General features: G+C 37.5%; 1 protein-coding gene across 50 annotated transcripts in view; it reads right to left on the bottom strand.

Moving 5' to 3' along the window:
* The window catches only part of ABCC9 (ATP binding cassette subfamily C member 9), a 137723-nt gene extending 130285 nt beyond the window's left edge, over positions 1 to 7438 (bottom strand). For 5 of the 50 annotated variants that reach the window (XR_014803761.1, XM_084956604.1, XM_021092247.2 and 2 more), the window contains exons 1-3: positions 7088 to 7438; positions 3322 to 3381; positions 1848 to 2009 (exon numbers count right to left, since the gene is read on the bottom strand). Coding sequence is in view for 42 of the 50 variants with exons in the window: in XM_084956604.1 (XP_084812730.1) it covers positions 1848 to 1989 (142 nt within the window). In the remaining 8 variants the exon portion in view is untranslated. Of the gene's footprint in view, positions 1 to 1847; positions 2010 to 3321; positions 3382 to 4727; positions 4821 to 5849; positions 5965 to 6322 lie in introns of those variants that run through there. The other 45 variants (XR_014803759.1, XM_084956600.1, XM_021092241.2 and 42 more) reach the window with 11 other exon arrangements.
* Between the last annotated feature and the right edge of the window lie 10010 nt (positions 7439 to 17448).

The following is a 17448-nucleotide window of genomic DNA, read 5'->3' as shown; positions in this document are numbered from 1 at the left end:
TTTATCTGTGTGAGCAAACACAAAATTCAAAATAGTGGCTATCTCTTTTTAAAGGACAGGACCACAGATATAGGAAGAGTAAGAGGATCAAGAAATGGTATTCATACTGTTAGTTTCCTTAAAATGAGTGTGGTAGGTTCATAGATATTTATTATATTAGTTTCTGTCACGTTTATATAAGAAAAATACTTTATAATTTAAAAAATGCTAAAGGTCTATTTTGGTTTTTTTTGGAGAAATTATACAAATAATGCATAACTGCTCTAGATAATTGGATTTTGTGCATATATAAACTGTAAAATAATAAAGAAATTGTGTTTTTACCTTCTTTTTATTTTTATTTTCTTTTTAAGCACACCCACAGCATGTGGAAGTTCTCAGGCCTGGGATCGAATCCAAGCCACAGCTGCAACCTATACCACAGCTGCAGCAATGCAGGATCCTCAACCCACTGCTCTGGGCTGGTGTCGCCACAGAGACAAGCCAGACCTTTAACCCACTGTGCCACAGTAGGAACTAATTTTACCTTCTTTTTATTTTATTTTTTAAAATTTACTTTGTTGGAATATGGTTGATTTATGATGTTGTATTGGCTTCAGGTCTACAGCTAACTGAATCAGTCACACACATAAATATATACATTCTTTTTTCCAATATAGGTTACTACAAACTATCGAGTAGATTTTCCTGCATTATATAGTAGGTTCTTGTTAATCATCTATTTTATACAGTAGTGTGTATATGCCATTCCCACCCTCCAGTTTTTCCCTCCTCCCAGCAGTTTCACCTGTGGTAACCTTAAGATTAGTTTTGAAATCTGTGAATTTGTTTCTGTTTTATAAATAAGTTCTTTTGTATCAATTTTTATTAGATTCCACATATAAGTGATATCATGTGATAAGTTGTCTTTATCTGACTTACTTCACTCAGTACAATAATCTCTATGTCCATCCATGCTGCTGCAAAAGGCATTATTTTTAAATAGTTTGCACAGGCACTCTTTCTACCTGAAATATACCTCATCACTGCTACTTTGCATGTTCTGTATTCTTCAAGTCCCCAAACATGTCACTCTTTATGCATTGTCCCCATCAGTCCCAAGAAGAGTTAGTTACTCTGGCAGACTAGAGCCCAGGATAATTTGTTCCTGTGTCTGTAAATGGGCTTACAAGGAGGTATAATCATTTCCCTTGACTTTGACACATTTGTTTCACTGGAAAATTCCTGCAAATATTCCAGGCTAGTACTATGTTTTATCCATTTTCCATTCTCTTCACCTAAACACACAGCAAGCACTCAACAAACGCTTTTGGTCTACTTCACATAATTCTCTATCCCTCTCTTTAAAAAACTGCTGTTTCTTGAAGTTCATTTCTTGACGTCTTATCAATAGGCTACCAAATGCCAAAAAAATAAGTAACTGAAAAACACAAAATACTTGTTCCTCTCCCACAGACTTACATGTTAGTTCTCCTGTTGGAGAAATTACATCAACATTATACTAAATCTCAGCCATTAATTAGACTTTTCTTGGAGTTCCCTTTGTGGCTCAGGGGTAATGAACCCAACTAGTAACCATGAGGATGCAGGTTCAATCCCTGGCCTTGCTCAGTAGGGTTAAGGATCTGGCATCACCTTGAGCTGTGGTGTAGGTCACAATCGAGGCTCGAGACTTGGATCCCACCTTGCTATGGCTGTGGCATAGGCCTGAAGCTGTAGCTCCGATTCAACCCCTAGCTTGGGAACTTCCATATGACACAGGTGTGGCCATAAAAAGCAAGAATAAATAAATAAGACTTTTGTTATAAACACTAGGTGATGTTACTATAGGACAGTAGATTCCTTACCAATAAACAATATTGGGAAAGTGATAAACAACAGGAAGACATGAGGGACCAGATTGAGGGCATCCACAAAGCAGGGGTTTTGTAACACACCATCGTAGATATTATATGAAGAAATGTTGTTACCACAGAATGAAAGGCTCATTTCTTCTTATACAGTTTACTCTAAAAGGGAAAGAAAGAGGGAAAAGTCTATTATTATTAAATTCTCCTTCATAAAATTATAGCCTTAAAGAGGAGTTATATCATAAAAGTAATCCCCTTTCTCTTTGCCATTGAGGAAATAGGAAACTCTATGACAAAGTTATTTGAGAGTTACCTATAAAGGTCTTAAACATTCCATAAGGTCTAGTTTTCAATAGGCTTTTTTTTTTTCAGAGAAACGTATACCATTTTAATTTGGAAAATACATAATTAATATCTACCAATAGTGGTATCTCAAAGGAGCATTTGTCAGAATAGATGATTTCAAAAACCAAAAATGGCTGATTATCAAGAAAAAGGAGGAGGGAAAATGAAACTGAAAAGTCAAAATGGTGTAATATCCAATTTTTTCCCATAGTCATTCATTAAAAACGCTTACACAAACGACTTTAGTCTAATACAATTTACTGTACTATTTCATTAACTGCAGGAAATAGTAACAGCGACCAATGTGGCTGCAACCAGCTTTTCTCTGAACAGTATTAAAATCAAATGTTTAAGATAAATTAAACAGAATTCAAGTGACATGGTAACAAGACTACTCAGTTCCCAGAGTCAGAGAATGATCTTAGAAGCAATGCACCCAACTCAAGTTTTGAAACAGAAGATGTCTTTTTATTGGAAAGCTGTATTCCTTTAGAGGAGAAGTGGACAAGTTTTGAGAGGAAACAGAGGACAAGATTACACAAGATTTTCTTTGCCATTGTTGGTTGGGACTCTGGCTTCCCCTCTGAGTGAAATGGAGCCACCGAGAGGCGGGCAATCAGAGAAGTGACAAGTTCTGACTTAAGTTTTAAATGAATTCTCACTGCTGTGCTGACACATGGTACAAAGCAAGGGTCAACTTCACCCAAACACTACTGTGAAATGCCAGCAAGAGTTTCAGCATTTGGAAAACTTCTTTTATAATACCTACTATTTATTTAGCACCTACTAAATTCTGGGAATTTTGCATACATTATTTAAGCCCTCAGAGCAACATTTGAGGAGCTCTTTGCATTTGGATGATATTGAGGGGCAGATAGGTTCAGAAACTTGCCAACTAGTAGAGTAGCCAGGGTCCACACTCATGTGTATCTGACTATAAACTCTGTTCACCCCACTCCATCACACAGCCTCCAACCTACTTTTTAAAGAAATCGCTTATCTATCATACTAAAATAAGTAGAAGTTTAAATTCACTGGACTTTGTTTCTTTTCCATTTTTCTGTCCCCCTGGATTCTGAGGTAGATTATTCAAGTTTGGAAAAGTTTTGAATAACTAAAGTAGTACCTTTTCTCTCTTCCCTTTCATTGATTATTGATTTAGCAATGGTCGCAAATCATTTTTTTTCTAGAAAAAAAAAAGAAGCACATTACACAGAAAAGATCAGTAATCGCAGGCAAACTATTGGAGAAACAAAATTTTAAACACGTTTTATAAAACATTATATGAACAGAAAAACTAGTTAGAAAGCCTGTGTGTTTACAGTCTGTAAATGTTCATATGGAATTCCTCTTGCATATTATTTCTAGTAATGTATTTTTTTTAAAAAATGCTCTCTAGTCAAGATTTTTTTTCATCTTTTAAAAAATGTTATATTTAGAAGAAAATCCCCTCAAGTTGCCAAATCCTTACCAACTCCTAAGGTTCTAAGCTAGATAAAAGAATTTTAAAAGGACTTGAGATTTTTAAAATAGCAGTAAGATGAAACTTCTGAGTACATAATTGTATGTTAGATGTATTTCTGATAAAAATGGAAAAACAGAAACTGAAAAATAATAGTAATGGTATTTTAAGATTACTTCCTTGACTTAGCAGAAATATAAAAAGAAACTTTAAGCTCACTCTTAATTAGAAGCTATGTATAAACTGTTTCCTAGAACAAACTAGATGATAATTTTTACATAGCTAGTTTTATAACCTTATCAAAAGTTACAGTATTCCAATTGACTACATTTATAAACCTTGCTATTTAATCATTACCATTCAGCTAGATGCTAAAATATAATTTGCAAAACATGTATTTCATTAGCTATAAGCACTGTTTGCCTGGTATTTAATCAAGCCTGAAACTTACTAAGTAAGTAACCTTTCGAATATGTGTAATGGTGAAAAGAAAAGATCAGAGAAGTACAACGACCTGAAAAAGTTAAAGAACATTTTCAGCCATGCACTTGAGAGCTGGAATTACAGGCCATTAATTAACCGCAAAAATACTTATTGATGCTGACCATGTGCTATGCACTAGGAATTCAACAGTGCAAATGACAGAAACAGCCCCTGTGGTCTTAGGCGATATAAATCAGACTTAGACTAATTCCAATCGTTCTTGGTATAATGTAACAGTTATGATCTAAAAGACAGGGAAATATACAATGACATCATCACATTAAGCTGTATACTTCATATTGGGAAAGTAAAAACTTCAGAACGATGTTTTCCTTCTACCATAATCTTAACCTCACATTTCCCCCATGGCTCCCAACCTGTCCACTGTCTCTCACCACATCTCCCCTTTTGTTTCTTCTTCTGCCCCCTCTTCATTTCTTTCTCCCTTGCCCCTTACGCTTCTTTTCTCCAACACCCAGCGGGCATGTGGCACAGTCTTAACAGCCAGCCCTTATCACAACCCAACATGGATAAAAAGAGGGAAAGCGTAAACTTATTGCAGAGCTGTTAAAATTTTTTGTGTTTACCTGAGTTATTTTATTCAATCGAGATTTTGCAATGAATTCTTAAATCTCCAATTGTTATTCAAGGTCTCCCGCTCCCCCAACCCGGGTTAAGTTAGGAATCCTTTGGGAAGGGTATAAATTGCTGCTCTTGCTGGATGCTGTCACATGACACCCTACGGCCCTGCCCCTTTTGCAGCTGTCTAGTTCAGCTAACACTGACCGAGGCCCCAGCATCAAGGAGGAGGGAGAGCACAGAAGGCCGGATAGGAAGGCATGACATTTTTCCCCACACAAGCATAAACGCACAGAAAGATGTTTAAGTGCTTATGACAGCTGATAGGGTTGGAGAATTTGTCTGAATAAACTTTAAAGACAAACAACAAAAGTGAAACTTCAATTACAGGGATGGTCTGTAGAGCAGAAAACATACAACAGAAATCTCCTTCATGACCAAATTTAGGATTTCATGGGAAGACCACTACCCTCAGTATTCATATTCCTTGAAATGCATTGTATTAAGTTCGACATCCTTGGGGCTTATAAAATTGAGATTCACTTGATGCATATAAGGTAAATAAGTGAAAACTAACACTCTCTTGTTCACCCAGCAGAAAGTGTCAGTTCTGATGAAAGAGCAATCCCAGAAAAGGTAACACACTGGAAACACCTGAAGAAAACATGCTAAATCTAATGAAAAAGCTCTCATTCTTACACACGAAATAACTCATTCTTTAGTTATTCAGAAATTAACCAAATTATTTTGTGAGACAGAAGCACAACCTTTTAAAGAACTTACTCAGGGCTTTATCATTCTCTTGAGCATGTTCAAGATCGAATCAGTTAGGAAAACAAATGTCATAAGTTATTTGCAGTTATTCAGTACAAAGTTTACAAAATGTCAACAAGAAGATGTCTGTCTATCTATCTGTGAATGACAGATGGAGGCAGGAAATCACTAGCAAAAGTGACCAGACTTCTGATTTAATGCCTAATCTGAAAGCACTCCTCCAAGTCCTATTGCACACCAAAGGAAATGTTGGAACTATACAGCAGATAAGCTTCCTTAGACACACACTCAGGTTTTTTTATTATTATTATTATTTTCAAATGGCAAACTGGACAAACAAAGCAACAAATAAATACCTGCGGCAAACGCTTGAAGCTGCTTCAAACTCCTACTGGTGAACTTGCACTACCTTCCAAACCCCGGCTTCCTACACTGTCTTAGGTGCAAATTTTAAACCCGGACACAGAACTCCTACACAGCAAAGAGTAACATAAATTAAGCAGATAGAAAGCTACTTCGTGAACAAGACGGGAAATGTCAAACAGAAAGAAAGAAAAAAAAAACTGTAATAACTCTTTGCACTATATCCAGTTGGTTTAAGCAGGAGCCCGCCAGGGTTTTGTAAATAAAGCTGGAAACCTGATCCCCACGCCCTCTCTCCTCGGGCTGGGGCCCGGTCCCTTAATCCTAGAAATAGCGACCGCGAAGGCAAAGCGCTGCGAGAGTGCGCGGGCGCCTTTTGGTTGCCGAAATGTTAGATCAAAATCGACAGTTTAAGAGTTATTCTTAAAATTCTGAAATGATATATATGTAAAAGACACGAACTCACTTACTCCGAAGGCAAAGTTTTCCTTCCCTGGCCGAAGCAATCAGGGCGCCGAGCGGATTATTTTTAGGGTGGTGGGGGATCAGCTGCTGCCTCCTATCGAGTTTCTCAATAGCACAGACTGCTATGGGCTGGGGCGGACACTGCGACTCAGACGCAGGAAACTGGGCAGAAGCCCCGAGCGCCGCGCCTCGTACTGGAGACCCTCCCCACCCCCGCTCGGCCCAGCTTTCGGCACCGGAGCTGCAAATTTGGGACGCGCAGACTAGGATTTTACAAAATAACGTTCGTCCCCACAATTCATTAGACATTGAAATTTACAATCTACAATTCCGTTATCACTGGAGTCGGCTTTTCCAAAGTTAAAACACGCAAGGTCACTTGCACTTGTAATCGTTCCCCCAGGCTCTGTGTGCGCCTTTTTATTAACCAGATAAGGAAGCAGATTTGAGGGTTTCATCACTGTCCCCCATTGCGGACCTGGGAAATAAAGGCTTCATTCCAGGCAGAGGAACCGGCTGCCTGGCTGTATTCGTGCGTGCCAATGTCTCGCAGGAGTAAGGCAGGCTCAAGCTGGGGCCCCAGCGCCCCGGGAAACTTGGTGACTCGTCTGGACCAGTTGCCGCGCTACGGAAGAGCGAGCCTTAATCTTCGTCCCCGAAAGTGGGGCTTCGACTTCCACGGTTTATAAACAGTTTTCCCACTCTTAGCTCCCGACCAGAGAGTGCAGACATTCTCAAGGAGATAACATGTTTAAAATACACTCACCCCACAAGAACTCCCCCTCAGGACGCATGCCATAAATTTTGTCCCAGGCAACCCTCTGTAATCAACATTCGTTTTTATCGGGGGTCAGCGCTCAGTCAGCTTGAAATAACCATTGTTTTCGTCAACTGTCCTGATCTGATAAAGGATGGTCGGCCCGGCTGGCTGGTGCCTCCGAAGGCTCGGTGCGCGACCCCCGAGGGGCACCGCTCTAGGGCCGCGGGCAGCTGGACGTTGTCCCGGGAGCTGAACCCCAAGCCCCAGCGGCCGCTCCGACTCTGGGGCAGAGCCGCCCCCCGCAGGCATCTCCGGCTGGGAAGGTCGCTGCGTTCCTGGGTGAGGCCCGGCCTCATTGAAGCTGGAAGCCACGGCCGCTAGGAGTCTGCGGGGCCTCGTGGGGCGGCACCCGGGAGGGTCCCTGAGTCTCCCGGCCCGCGGACTTTGAAAACTCTGCTACTGCACCCTGGACTGTTTGCCGCGACGCGGGCGCAGGGAGAAAGCACGCTTGTAGAACGCGGATACCAGGACCGTGGCCAGAACCCTAGGGACCCGGCGAACTAGCCAGAAGCGGGACCAGAGGCTCCCAGCGCTTCTGGGCAGAGAGAACTGGAAATGAAGGGTGCAGATAATGCCCAGATATAGACCCTGAGTGTGCCCACACAAAACCAAGTTGACTTTGGGACTTTAAAAAGATGTATATTCCTACCGTTAAGCTCATTTGTTATGCTTAAATGTCATGCCTTAAAACATTCTTTTTAAGTCAAACTTTGAAAGTATGGAAAAGTATATGAGCCCTCAAACTTCTAAAACTACTGAAAACATTTTGTTACATTTTAACAAAAACAAACGGTAATGATAAAAAGCATGGACTCAAGGAAGCTAGCCTGCTGTCAAATCTTGTTACCCAATTAGTTGGTTAGCTCAGAGACTTTGGACAACTTGTTTAACCCCTCTGTGTATCAGTTTCCTCGCATATTCAACAGGACAAATTAAAAAAAAACTGCTTCATAGGCTTGATGTGAGAGTGAAGGAGATAATCCCTTTAAAGTGCTGAGACAGTGCCTGCCCTGTCAGTAAAAGCTAATAAGCGTACGTGCTATTTTCATCATTTTTTCCATGCATTTGTTGGGGGGGGGGGGCGGTGGTCTGGGACTGCTGCGTAGGTAAGTGCCCTGGCTAGGGATCACACCCCTGCCACATTTGTAACCCAAGCCACAGCAATGGCAGTTGGGAGTCCTTGAGCGGTAGGCTATCAAGGAATACCTATGAACATTTTATATTGTTGGCAACCTCAAAATAACTTGTCTCCTCATGGTATCTTTCAAAACAATTATTTTCTGGTTGTATTTTGAAATCTTTATAGAAATTATTTGAATGGCTGCATAACATTTCACTGTGTGGCTGTATCTTGATTTTAAGTCCATTTTTCTTATTGTTGGACAGAATTGCCAAATTTTCACTACCATATTTAATCCTATGATGAACTTTTTTATAAACAGGGGTTTTTTGGTAGCAAATAATTTCTTTAAGATATATTCCTTGAAAAGTAATTACATGATCAAAAGTAATAAATGCTTGCTGTAGAGCAGAAATTGGCACAATGTTGTAAATCAACTATATTTTAATAAAAGAATTTAAAAAGTAATAAATGCTTTTAAGGCTGTGGATATAGAATGCAAAATTACCTTTCTAAAAAGTTTGCATTAAGGAGTTCCCGTTGTGGCTCAGAGGTTAACGAATCTGACTAGGAACCATGAGGTTGTGTGTTCCATCCCTGGCCTTGCTCAGTGGGTTAAGGATCTGGCGTTGCCGTGAGCTGTGGAGTAGGTTGCAGACATGGCTCAGGTCCTGCGTTGCTGTGGCTCTGGTGTAGGCCAGTGGCTACAGCTCCGATTCGACCCCTAGCCTGGGAATCTCCATATGCCTCAGGAGCGGCCCAAGAAATGGCAAAAAAAAATGACCAAAAAAAAAAAAGTTTGCATTAAAAAAAAGTTTAGAGTTCCAGTCTTGGCTCAGCAGTAACAAACCCAACAAGTATCCCTGAGGACGCAGGTTCAATCCCTGGCCTAGCTCAATGGGTTAAGGATCCTGCGTTGCTGTGCCTATGGCATAGGCCAGCATCTGCTCTGACTCAACCTCTTGCTTGGAAACTTCCATATGCCGCCGCTGTGGCCCTAAAAAGACAAAAAAATGTTTTCGTAAACTCCCTCCATACTCAATAAGATGACCTATTACACTTATATCCAAACGACCCCTGAATCTTATCTTTTAAAAAATTTTGTAACTTAGATAACGTTATTAACAACCAACCCATTTTTCAAGTGTTCATTAATCTTTGTATCCATTCTATTATGAACAGCTTGTTCACATACTTGTCCATCTAATGCGCTTTGAGAATGTTTCTTATAAATCTTTTTTGTCTTTTTATGAATTTTTTTTTTTTTTTTTTGTCTTTTTGCCTTTTCTAGGGCCGCTCCCTCAGCATATGGAGGTTCCCAGGCTAGGGGTCTAATCGGAGCTATAGCCACCGGCCTATGCCAGAGCCATAGCAACTCGGGATCCGAGCTGTGTCTGCAACCTACACCACAGCTCCTGGCAACGCCAGATCCTAACCCACTGAGCCAGGCCAGGGATAGAACCTGAACCTCATGCTTCCTAGTCGGATTCGTTAACCACTGAGCCACAATGGGAACTCTAGTCTTTTTATGAAATTTTAATAAGAGAAAGCTACCAATTCTGTTTCATATATGACAATTTTTCCCCAATTTGTCCTTTTAAAATGATATCGGTCCTACCTCTACAAAAAACAAAAAGATTGTGTTCATAATTCTATAAAATTTTTTAGAGCATACACCATGTGCTACATCTCCTGCTGTGTTACATAGAGGTCAGTGATGACCTGCAGTATCTCTGCCTTCATGGTTCTTCTTCCTAAGGGAAAGTCTACTTAGGCAAATGTGCTGCCTTTTTTTTACCACCATTGCATTGTATTCTGATGCTTAAGTTAATAAATATTAGCCTACTTTCATATTTGTTTAAAGATTTTTAAAAATTCAATTCTGGAATTAATTTTGGCATGTGCCATGGGATAAGAACATAAGTTAATATTTTGTTACATCAACATTATTTACTGAATAATCTTATTCTTTTACCCTGATGTATTACACTGCCTTTGTCGGTATTATAATATGATCTCTTTCTGAGCTCCCTGCTCAGTTCAATTAATATCTTTCTCAATTCTTCCTATTCTATTACTATGATCAGGTGAAATTATTATAGCTTTAAAGTATATTTTAACTCCAGTAGTACCAGTCTCCTTTTAACGCTTTTCACAATTTTCTTAGCTACTCTCTTTTGGAGATTTTACTAGAGTTTCTTTAAATCTAGGAAGTAATTTATAAAGAAATGTCATATTTTTAGTATTCTTTCCCATTTAACTCTTTATTTTGGTCTCTATATTAAATTTATATCAGTCTGTATGTTTCTTGTAATGATTGGTTATACAAATTCCATATATTTATTTTCATAGCTTGTACTGCTATTAAGAATGCAATATTTGTTTATATTTTTGTGTAAATTTTGTATTTATCTTATATCCAGCCACTTCTCTAAGCTTTCTCAAAAATCCCAATGCTTTGATCTGGGACTTCCCAGCCTCCACAACTGTGAGAGATAAATATTTATGTTTAAGCCACTCAGTCTATGGTAATTTGTTGCAGCATCTCACCCTGATTAAACCAACTTGTTTTCCTCTATCAAACACCTATTTCATTAATTCTGAATTCCAGAACAGTGTTAAACCACAAAAGAAGACAAAACTTTTTGTTTTCATCAGAAATGTATATACATATTAAAATCAACTTTGTTAAATATAATTTTCATAAAATAAAAACCTTTCATTATACATATGAAATCTAAAATGTTTTGATGTAAACATGATCCCAAAAAGACATAGAATATTTCTCTCTCTCCAGGAAGTTCTCTTATGCCTCTGGCTAGTCAATTTCACCATTACCCACCCAGGGTCACCACTGATCTAAGGTCTATCACAAGAGATTTGTTTTGCCTATTTAGAAAAGTCACATAAATGTAGTCATACTGTATATATTATTTGTGTCTAGCTTCTTTGGTTAAGCATAATATTTTTGAGATTTCTCCATGTTTAGGGGTACAACAGTAATTTTTCCTTTTTACTTCTGAGAATTCCATTGTAGGAATATACAATACTTTTTATCCATTCACCTATAGGTATACATTTGGGTTATTTCCAACTTTTAACACTGATAAATAAAGTTTCAGTGAAATTCTGTATGTATAGTTTTCACTTCTCTCAGGTAAATGCCAATCAGTGGATTTGCTGGGTCATGTGGTAATCATACATTACCGAAATTGCCAAAGTATTCCCCCAAGTGATTAAAATATTACACATTCCTTCCAGAAAAGCATGAGAGTTCCAGTTGCTGCACTCTTGCCAATATTTAGTATTGTTCGCTATTTTTTTTGATATTAATCCTTCTATTGGGTGTAGATTGGTTTATAATTGTGGTTTTAGTTTGCGTCTTCCTTATGGGTAATGATTTTGAGCATATATTTTCATGAGTTTGTTAGTCATTCACATTTTTTTCTTGTGGTAGACATAATTCTAAGATGACTTCCATGAACTTTGCTCCTGGTATTACTCTCAAGATTACATTATGTTACACAGCAAAAGGAATTTGCATATATAATTAGACTTACTAATTACTTGACTTTTAAATAGGCCAATTATCCATCAAGATGGGCTTAAGGTAATCACAAAAATCCTTTTAAAAGCAGAGAATTTTCTCAGGCTGATGTTATTAGAAGAGAAAATTAGATAGTTCTGAAGAATAAGAAAGATTTGATGTGAAGGAGCTTTTCTACTGCTCATAGGAAGAGGACCAGAGGACAAAGACTTGAGAGTGGCCTCTAGAAGCTGAACACAGTTTTAAGCCAACAACCACCAAGAAAACTCGGACTTCATTTCTACAACTGTGAGAAATTGAATCCTGCCACAGCTTGAATGAGCTTGGATGTTGATTCCTCTCTAGAGCTTCCAAATAAGAGCCCTTAGAGCCAACACCTTCATTCTGGCTTGAAAGACCCTAAGCAAGCACCCTGTTAACTTCACCTGGACAGCTGCCCTACAGATGTGTGAGATAATAAATGAGTATTGTTATAACCCACTTACGTTCATGGCAATACGTTAAGCCACAAAAGAAAATTCATATATTTCTATTGTGAAGTGTCAGTTCAAACTTTTGCCCATTTTTTTTTAATTGGCTGCTTTTCATATTACAAAGTTGTAGCTTACTTTACATATTCTAGATGCAATATTTGTCAACTATATTGTGTACTGAGAATATTTTCTACCAGTTAGTAGCTTGCTTTTTCATTTTCTTAGTGGTATATTAAAAAATATTTTCATTTTGGTCAAATCTATTGATCAGGGAGTTCCCATTGTGGCTCAGTGGGTTAAGAACCCAACATGGAGTCCGTGAGGATGTGAGTTTGATCCCTGGCCTCACTCAGTGGTTTAAGGATTTGATGTTGCTGCAAGCTGTGGCATAGGTCATTGATATGGCTCAGATCTGGCATTGCTGTGACTGTGGTGTAGCTCTGATTCAACTGCTGCCTAGGAAATTGAAATATGCTGCAGCTGTGGCCATAAAAAGAAAAAAAAAAATCTAATGGTTGATTTTTTTTTTTTTACTTACTAGTTAGTGCTTTGATTTCTTCTCCAAGAAATTGTTGTCTACTCTTAAGTCATAAATATTTTCTCCTACATTTTTTCTAGAAACATGAAATATGATCACACCTTTTTGGGTCTGTAGTAAATTTGGGGTGTATTTTTGTGTATGGTACAAGATAGAGGTTGAATTTCATTCTTTTATGTATAAATTCAGTTGTTGCAAACTCTTCTGTTCCACAATGCATTATTTTAGCTCTTTGGTCAAAAATCATTAGATCAAACATAGGATTCCTCTTGGGCTTTCTGTTCTACTCTATCCATCCATATGTCTTCCCTTTTGTTATTAGCACCCCTGGTACTTGAACTTTATAATAAGTCTTGATATAAGGTAGGATAAGTTCTCCAAATTTGTTCTTCATTTTCAAGTTTATTTGAGCAATTCAATGCACTTTTTATTTCTGTTTAAATTTTCAAGGTAGCTTGTCAGTTTCTACAAAAAATTTTGCTGAGATTTTATTGTGATTGTGTTGTATCTATAATTATCTGCCATGCAGAGGCATACAATAAATTCCCTTAGTTATTCTTTCAAGTTTTACTTCTCCAAATGGATATTCTACAGGCATCTTTGGTAAATCCTACAATATTATCTGCTCAGCATCTTTGTCCTAGGAATTTTCCATTCTCAGTTACTGTAGGAGCTGCAGTGTTGCTTTGGACCCCAGCCTCCTAACCATGCTCATTTGACATTTAAGGGGGTAAGTGGTCAAAGCTAGACCAATTAGGGCCTTTCCCAAATATTTGGAAATTGGAACTGAAGAGAAAAAAGAAAGAGAAAAAAAGAGCTCAGACTATTCCCAGGTGACTGACTCTGATAGAAAGTAGAGAAAGAAGGGAAGCAGAACTGCAGAGAGCAAAGACTGACGGCACAAGAGAGTCTGGATGGTATTTGGGTCCCTTAATCTAAGCCAACAGCCAACCTCTTCTCAGTGTCCTTAAGTTGTCTACTACAATTCACAGACTTATCTTTCTCCCACGGTTTGCAGATTTATCTTTCCTAACACATATCTCATCACATAACTCAACCCCAATCCCTCAAAATGTGGTCCACAATCACCTGCAACAGAATGTTTGTTTAAAAGATAATTTCTAGGCCCAACTCTGCCCAGACCTATTGGATCGGGGGAAGGGATCCTCCAAAAAGAAACCAATATATTTTTATAAGCATCCTAGGTGATTCTCAACACTATTCAATTTGAGAAAAGAATGACCTATTCAGTAAAAGCCTACTGCTTTAGTTTACACTCTAATTTTCCCATTTCTATTTTTCTAATATCATCCAAACACCTTATGCTCTAGGCATAGGGCACACCCACTATCCATAAAGAAATCTTATTTTTTATGCCTTCTAAGTCTTTGCACATGATTTAGCTCTACTTATCTGAAACACTCTTCTTTTCCTCTTCTAGGTGTTAAACATGGCTTGTTAATTATATTTATTATAATGCTCCATGATTTATGTTCCATGATTGCTGATGGTTACATCTTTTATTGAACTAGTCCTGTATAGTCTTATTTATGTGTCTCTCTTCCCACGAAGTTTTGAACTCAAAAATTTCAAAGCTAGGACTGTGTCTTCTTCAACTCTGTAGCTTCTCTCTCCATTACATTATCTGGCAAACAATAGAAAAATCAAGAAAAATGTGTTAAATGGAATCTGAGTTTTCCAGATAATTGTCTGCCTTTCATTTCTCTGTGGTGTTACTACAAGCCAAGAGAGGCAGAAAGGAATAGAATGTAGAAGTAGGCTCCTGTGATACAACAAGGAACTACATTGCATGGCTTGAAGTAGCCCTCCTAGAGCCTAATGACACAAAAGTCTTGGAGTCTAAGGCACCTGAAAACTGAAGGGTTCCTCATTCCAGGTGGTCCATAGTGACCACCCAAGTTCAGGTGTGTGGATATGAACAGCCAGAGGCATCAGGAAATAGTAGCGTCCACTTGCCCACTAGGATTCATATTTGGAGCATATCTGCAATGCTGCCTTTTCATTGGTTTGGTAGAAAATCTCCATGATGTTACCTTCATGAGCATTGAATTGGGCTGGGCAAACCTAGATATGCTATTTATTTCTTGGTGGACATCAACATTGGCTTGGTGAAACAGAAAAAGAGAAAAACATATAAAATAATATCATGTACAAATTAAAAATAATATAGATAGAGAATGGGATACGGACCTCAAATCTTTATTTGTAAACTAAAAGTGTACTGGAAAGGCTCCAACATTTTTCAGATTTAATGAAGTCATGATTTTTGGCAAGTCTACTTCAGCAATTATTAGTGAAGACGTAGACTTTTGTCATTAGTTAAATGAAGGTCTTAAGGAAGCTATACATTTTTACTTATTCAAACTGAAAATAGTTAAACTTTTTACTATTAATGTATAGTAAAATTAAATGAGTTTATATCTTGCTAATTTGGGTATTATAATAAATCTGATTAAATTATTTACATCGAGTATTTCTGACAATTACCCATCAACTTAATATTGTAAGCATTTCAAAGGTAATAATTATATGACTCAAAAAAGTAAACTGCTTGACATACTTAGAAAACTATTAATACTTGATATGTTAATTATAAGCTTTCCCATATAATCCTTTAAACAGACATCCAGAGATCTTATACTAAATTAATAAGCATTAGTTAAAAGTCATGTAGTTTCTTTCCCTTTTGAATTCTATAATTGCTTATTTTATTAAAACTTGCTTTCTCTTATTACATTTAAATTTTTTAAGAATTTAGTAGGTAAAATTCTAGAAGCAATTTCTAATTGATATTATACAGTTTGTCAGATCTGCCCAAATCTTAGAGAATGTATTTCAATGTCTAATTATAATATTTTTCCAGATTCATCTAGGTATATATAAAACTTTAGATGTGTATTGTGTGTGTGTGTGTGTGTGCGCTTGTCTACATCATATGTTACATGGTGTTTACAAAATTAAACACTGGGTGTTTTAAAATTATCATTATTCCTTGTGTATCTAACGATGCACTCTTATCAGAGTATAGGAGGGTGAAAAGATATTTCTCCAGCCCCTTCCAAATTTCCACTTGAAATATGACAGAGAAAGTCATGCTTGTGCTGCCAAGGATCAGAAGCCACAAGAAAAGTGGATTCTTTGGGTCAGGAAAAAAATCACTAGTTTCAATGAAAACAGTATCTGTTTCCTAACACTGCCAACCTCTCAGTTTTGGCAGCTGACCTCAAGGTCAAAAGTCCACTTCAAGGTAAAAATTTCTTGTTGTTTTATGTTTCAACTTAAAAATACATGGAAATTTTGCATTTTACCCTGTAACCCCACCACCACCACCACCACCACTACCATCAGCCATATTCATGTTCTAAATCCATATTTTCCAGCACCTGACATGCTGCCTAAATGCAATAAATATTTGTTGAATGACTAAATAATATATCTAAATTGACATTAATGGGAAAATAGTATATCGTGAAGTAAAATCAGTGCCTTTGGAATATGTTTCATGATTACTCTATGGTGTTGAGTATCCAATGCACATAATCTCAGTTTGAGAAACATGGTGATTATAAGGGCCTCACAATGAATTGTTTATCAGGATAATTTCCAGAAATACTCCTAAATACAGGTGATGCTGAACCATTGTGCCAACTACAGCTCTTGAGCTAAAGTAATTACAATTTAACTTTAATCTTCATTTCCTTATTCAGTTAGCTATGGGATAATGAAACCACCATTTAAACAGTTCAGATTCAAACTTACCATTGCCCAGGTAGTTAGTGCCTCTTCTCTTTCTGCAAATTGTGTCAATTCTTTCTTTGTCTGCCTTGCAAAGTAGAAAGCTGAAAAAAATCATTTTTATAACTTAGGTAGGAACAGAAAGTTTTGGGAAACAATAAAACTATACAGATAATTTGGCCAGAGAAGGAGCCTGAAGGGGATAAAGAAAATCTTTATAAGCAAGCCTAAAGGCATAAAAATTCACTCCTTTATTCATGAAAAATAGCAATAGTGACAATTGCTAGCTATGTACCAGGCATTAGGCCAAGCATCTTGCTCAACCACATTACTGCATCAGCTAAATACTTTACAATCCCTTTTATATTGGTAAAAAAACTTGTGAAAAGATGATAAATGTATTTCCCGCCACCCCCAACACCAACCCATTGGTACTTGGAATATAATCAGGATTTGAGGAGCATAGAGAACACTGCTGAGTAGACATAAGTAGACAAGAAACTGCAGTACATTTGCTCCACAGTTACAGTAAGGGTTAGATATAATTTTAGAGGACAGTAAGGAAAATCCAAAATATCAATATTGGACTGTAAACATTTCTCCATATCTTTAGGACTTCAGTAAAATCTAAACTTTTTTTCTGAAATGAAATGTATATTATTAGTGTGTCCTATAGGCATAATCAAAATGTAAACTGTCTATAGTATATTCCTTCTCTTTCAATCTATCTCTTTTCTCACTCCTAGTCCCACCTCTCAAGTCTCTATTTCACTGCTCCGGTAACTCAGATTTAAAGCCTTGGTGGGATCTTGAATGCTCATTTTCTCTTATCCTTTTCTCTTCATTCTCATACAGTTATTAAATCACTCATGT

The sequence above is a fragment of the Sus scrofa genome, chromosome 5 (assembly GCF_054392235.1).
Source record: "Sus scrofa isolate SSC_HxYL_T2T_F1_AM1 chromosome 5, Sscrofa_HxYL_maternal_Yorkshire_Landrace_v2.0, whole genome shotgun sequence".
In the NCBI taxonomy this organism is placed as follows: Eukaryota; Metazoa; Chordata; class Mammalia; order Artiodactyla; family Suidae; genus Sus; species Sus scrofa.
Note: the sequence above shows the minus strand (reverse complement) of the source record. Positions and strands in the feature narration are given on the sequence as shown.